The 4,574-nt window shown below is 36.5% G+C and overlaps 1 protein-coding gene across 1 annotated transcript in view; it reads right to left on the bottom strand.

Moving 5' to 3' along the window:
• Positions 1-4,574, bottom strand: part of STRN (striatin) — a 141,999-nt gene that overhangs the window by 49,833 nt on the left and 87,592 nt on the right. Inside the window, 1 exon segment of the mRNA XM_058429058.1 lies at positions 3,169-3,312. Coding sequence (XP_058285041.1) covers positions 3,169-3,312 — 144 coding nt within the window.

The raw sequence follows: 4,574 nt of genomic DNA, 5'->3' as shown, positions 1-4,574 counted from the left end.
AGGTCTTCAGCCAGGTGTTTTTTGTTTGATTTGTTCTCATTTCTAACATTTCCAGATAACTTTGTTCAGGTGTAAAAGACTAAGATTCCTAGGATAGACCATATACATTATGTAAGCTAATTCTAACTACTGCTCTACAAATGGCCAAGTAAAACCTGAAAACAAAGAAGGTAACAACTCCTTCCTTACATACCAGTGGACAGCCAGGACACTCCAGGACTGAAGAGGGAGAGCAATAATAAGCATCACTGTTACCTGATTGTTCCTAAGGAGCCTTAGAACTTAAGACTATAGGTCACATTTCCATCTGGCAACTAAACCTTCCTAGCCCTAATCAGCTTTTACCAAAAAACAAAACAAAACCCTGTGCCTTTTAAGTGTGACACTGCCTTCTGATTTTTTTTTTAAGACAGAATCTCACTCTGTCGCCCAGACTGGAGTGCAGTGGTGTGATGTCAGCTCACTGCAACCTCCGCCTCCTGGGTTCAAGTGATTCTCCTGCCTCAGCCTCCCAAGTAGCTGGGACTACAGGCACACGCCACCATGTGCAGCTAATTTTTGTATTTTTATTTGAGACAGGGTTTCGCCATGTTGGCCAGGCTGGTCTTGAATTTCTGGCCTCAAGTGATCTGCCCACCTCAGCCTCCCAAAGTGCTGGGATTACAGGCGTGAGCAACTAAACTGCACCCGGCCCTGCCTTCTGAATTATTAAAATAAAAATAAAGTAACAAAATTATAGAGCACACACAGCATATGAAAGTTCTTTCTGAAAGTGGACTGAAGACCAAGAAGTATCAGTTATAGACAAGTAAATATACAATCTATCTCTTAAATGTTTTTTCTATTTCCAAAAAACCTGCACTGAGGGGGAAGGCTTAGGACCACTGCTGCAGATAGTAAGTTAAACAAACATTCAATGCTTGAGTTTTAAAGTTCCTATGTTTTTTATCAAGGACATCTTCTGTGGCTTATATAATGTTTTGTACATCTGTCATTTAGTAAATAGTATATATCCTGCCTCTATTATTAGAATTCTGCATAATTCATGTATGGCCTGAGATGAAATCTGATAAACTTTTTGAATTATGAGAATAAGAGAAAAACTAACTTTTCTCCTTATCTAGAACGATCTTGGGATAAATGCAACTGATTAGAAGACTCATACCTATAATGTCAACAGAATGCATCTCCTAGTGATCAACATACCTACTGAGGACCATGACCTCACATCTGTAATTCAAAAGACATCAAATAAATTTTACATCTAGAGTGTGATGTGTTGATTCTTTGTATGGGTAATAAATTCCAAGTATGCTATAATTGACTCTAACAAGTGATTAACCATGTACTGGTCAAAAATTTCACTGAAAAAGTATTCCAATCATGAAAATCTATATACATCTAAATCAAATCAGTTTGTCTAAAATGTAATTTATTAAAAAATACAAGAAAAAAACATGATTATGCTGTGGCTTTTTCTCAGGCTGTGTTGATCAATAAATAATAATTTGAAGAGACAGTGCAAATATAGTATTTAAATTCAGGATTGATTTTTTTAAATAAGTATTTTAAAATATACATTAATCATAATTACTTTTATGTCATGCTGAATTTTCAGCTAATATAAATATTAGATTGTTTTAAGAGACGGGGCCTCACTGTGTCACCCAGGCTGGAGTGCAGTAGCTATTCACTGACTCAATCATCACACACTACAGTCTCAAACTCCTGAACTGGTGCTGGGTGCAGTGGCTCATGCCTGTAATCCCAGAACTTTGGGAAGCCGATGCAGTTGGATCACTTGAGCCCAGGAGTTTGAGATCAGCCTGAACAACACGGCAAAACCATGTCTCTGCAAAAGGCATACAAAAAATTATCTGGGCATGGTGGCATGTGCCTGTAGTCCTAGCTACTCAGGAGGCTGAGGTGGAAGTATCACCTGAACCTGAGAGGTCAAGGCTGTGGTGAGCTGTAATTACGCCACTGCACTCTAACCTGAGTGACAGAGTGACAGCCTGTCTCCAAAAACAAAAAAAACCTCCTGGGCTCAAGTGATCCTCCCACCTCAGCCTCCCAAGGAACCACCAGGCTCAGCTTAAATATGTACTTTAAAATCAATTTCCACATGCAAGCATTGTACACATTTATAAATAGATAAATCAGACCTTGTGTCTAAAAGAAAGAACTGTATTTCTATACCATAAGATTACACTGCAAAAGACTAAAAATAACCTAAATATTCAAAAGGAAAAGTTTCATATCAAGTCTACAATATAATATACAATCTTAAAATTATCATTATGAAAATCATTTGTATGATTTTAAGAACACAGAATTATTATACATGATGTAGAATAATGGATATTTTTATATAGGTATATTCTATACCTGTATAAAAATTATATACATGTGAGGCCAGCCATGGTGGCTCATGCCTGTAATCCCAGCACTTTGGGAGCCCGAGGTGGGCAGATCACTTGAGGTCAGGAATTCGAGGCCAGCTTGGCCAACACGGCAAAACCCCATCTCTATTAAAAATACAAAAAAATTAGCTAGGCTTGGTGGCAGGTGCCTGTAATCCCAGCTACTCAGGAGGCTAAGGCAAGAGAATCACTTGAACCTGGGAGGTGGAGGTTGTAGTGAGCCAAGGTCGTGCCACTGCACTCCAGCCTGGGCAACAGAGTGAGACTCCATCTCAAAAAACAACAAAAAAAAGTATATACATGTGAACCAAGACTGAAAGGAAACAAGTTAAAACAGCAGAATATGTGACTAGACTTTTAGGTGACTTTATCCCCTTTTTCAATTATCATTAATAAATTGCTTAAATATTTATATGAGTTTCAAAGTAAACATATACTACCAATTTATAGACTGTTAATTTTCCCAATGTTGGAATGGTATATAGGGCCATGGGCATCAGTGGAGCCAGCGGATATTTTAAACGAGAATTAGAGTTGGTTTAGTGTATGCACCTTCTCAAGTCTTGAAGATTGAAGTTGGAATCAAACTCCCTTGAATGTAAGAAAGCTTGCATTTGGGGAAAACGATGCAGATCTAACATCTGCAGAATAAAGTTCTCTCTGATAGGAGAGGCCTTTCTAATGAATGAATTTAAAGATATACATCCAAGTGCATTTTGTGCTCCAGAGTATCTTAAATACTTACCTTCATCTGCCCTATTAATTTCATGTTCAGGAAGTCTGGAGCTATTGGGTCTGGAAGGTGAACCCATAGATGGCTTCAATGAAGGAATTTCATCAACATCTCTCAAATTAGCAAGCATATCTTGTAGTTTTGACCTATTGGGCCCTAGCCAAAAAAAGCGGGGGTGGGGGGGAAGGAGACAAAACAGAGAAAAGAGAATTATCCAACTGCATCAAAATGGTATCATAAGCCTTATTTTCCATCTGTCAATATTTACCTTTAAAAATATTCTACTAGATTAATAAGAATTATTTTCAAGTTTTCAAATTACTGTAAAAGTTTATTTCTTGAAAAGAATTATACTTTTTAAATTAAGCAAATGGGATATCACTATTTACATAAAAAAGAATGCTCGTGTCCAGTTAGACCATGAAAAATAACATTCTTTAACCACTGAATATTGCTCTAAATGCAGCCAGATACAGATTGTGAGCCTACTGTGCACTGAATTAAACAATAACATCCCTGTTTGTTTAAATTAAGGTGCATTAATTGCCTTACATCCTGAAGCTATGGCACCCGAGGTGAAGTCTCATGCCCTACCGATTACTTACCTAAACTTTGATTCTTCATTCTCCCACATCCCTGTTTTGACTGTTTTATATAGGATAGAGGCTGAAACAGATCTTCAGTAGTTTTTCCTGTTATAAGTTTAATTAAGAATGGGAAAATCTTACCCAAAGTCTGTTATGGTTTGTTCCTATACCAGCAAAGAATACAACTATTTTTAAGCAATTTTAACTAATGCCTAGAAATATATTTCAAGATGGTATGATTGGAGTACATGATTTGACTGGAAATATCTCTACTAGACCACATTGAAAAGACTCAAACTTTTCTAATGAGTACTAGTTCAATTAAAAAAAAAACTTTATGGTGGTTTATAAGTCAATGCTTTATATATCAATTCAAAGCATGGCTTCAGTTCTATTTTTATCCTAAGTCTTTACTTGTTCTTAGACTGCTATTTTATCAAGATAACATGAACTGAAGACATTAAACAAAATGTGCTGATATGTGCAGTCCCTCTGTCTTCAATGAAAGATGTTAAAATTTCTCCCTTACAGTGTCATTTTTCTTCACCATACTAAACAAACCATGTGCTAGATGTCTGAACACACTGTAATCCCCCGATTTAAGAAATCCAATTGCTTCTATTAGTAGGAATATTGTTCCAGTCAAATGGTGCAGTTTCAGTTAAGTGCTAAATTCCAACTACAGCAATGCCTTGATATTTGACAAGAACTGAATAATCAAAGGAAAGGTAGATGGATTGTGCATAAGTCCTGGTTACCTTTCCAACTAAAGGATCTTTTATATTTCAAGACATTCATTTTTGTAGCATAATGACCTAAAGAAATATATCA

This window comes from Hylobates moloch, unplaced genomic scaffold (genome assembly GCF_009828535.3).
Source record: "Hylobates moloch isolate HMO894 unplaced genomic scaffold, HMol_V3 SCAFFOLD_15, whole genome shotgun sequence".
In the NCBI taxonomy this organism is placed as follows: domain Eukaryota; kingdom Metazoa; phylum Chordata; class Mammalia; order Primates; family Hylobatidae; genus Hylobates; species Hylobates moloch.
This window is presented reverse-complemented; position numbering and strand designations above follow the sequence as displayed.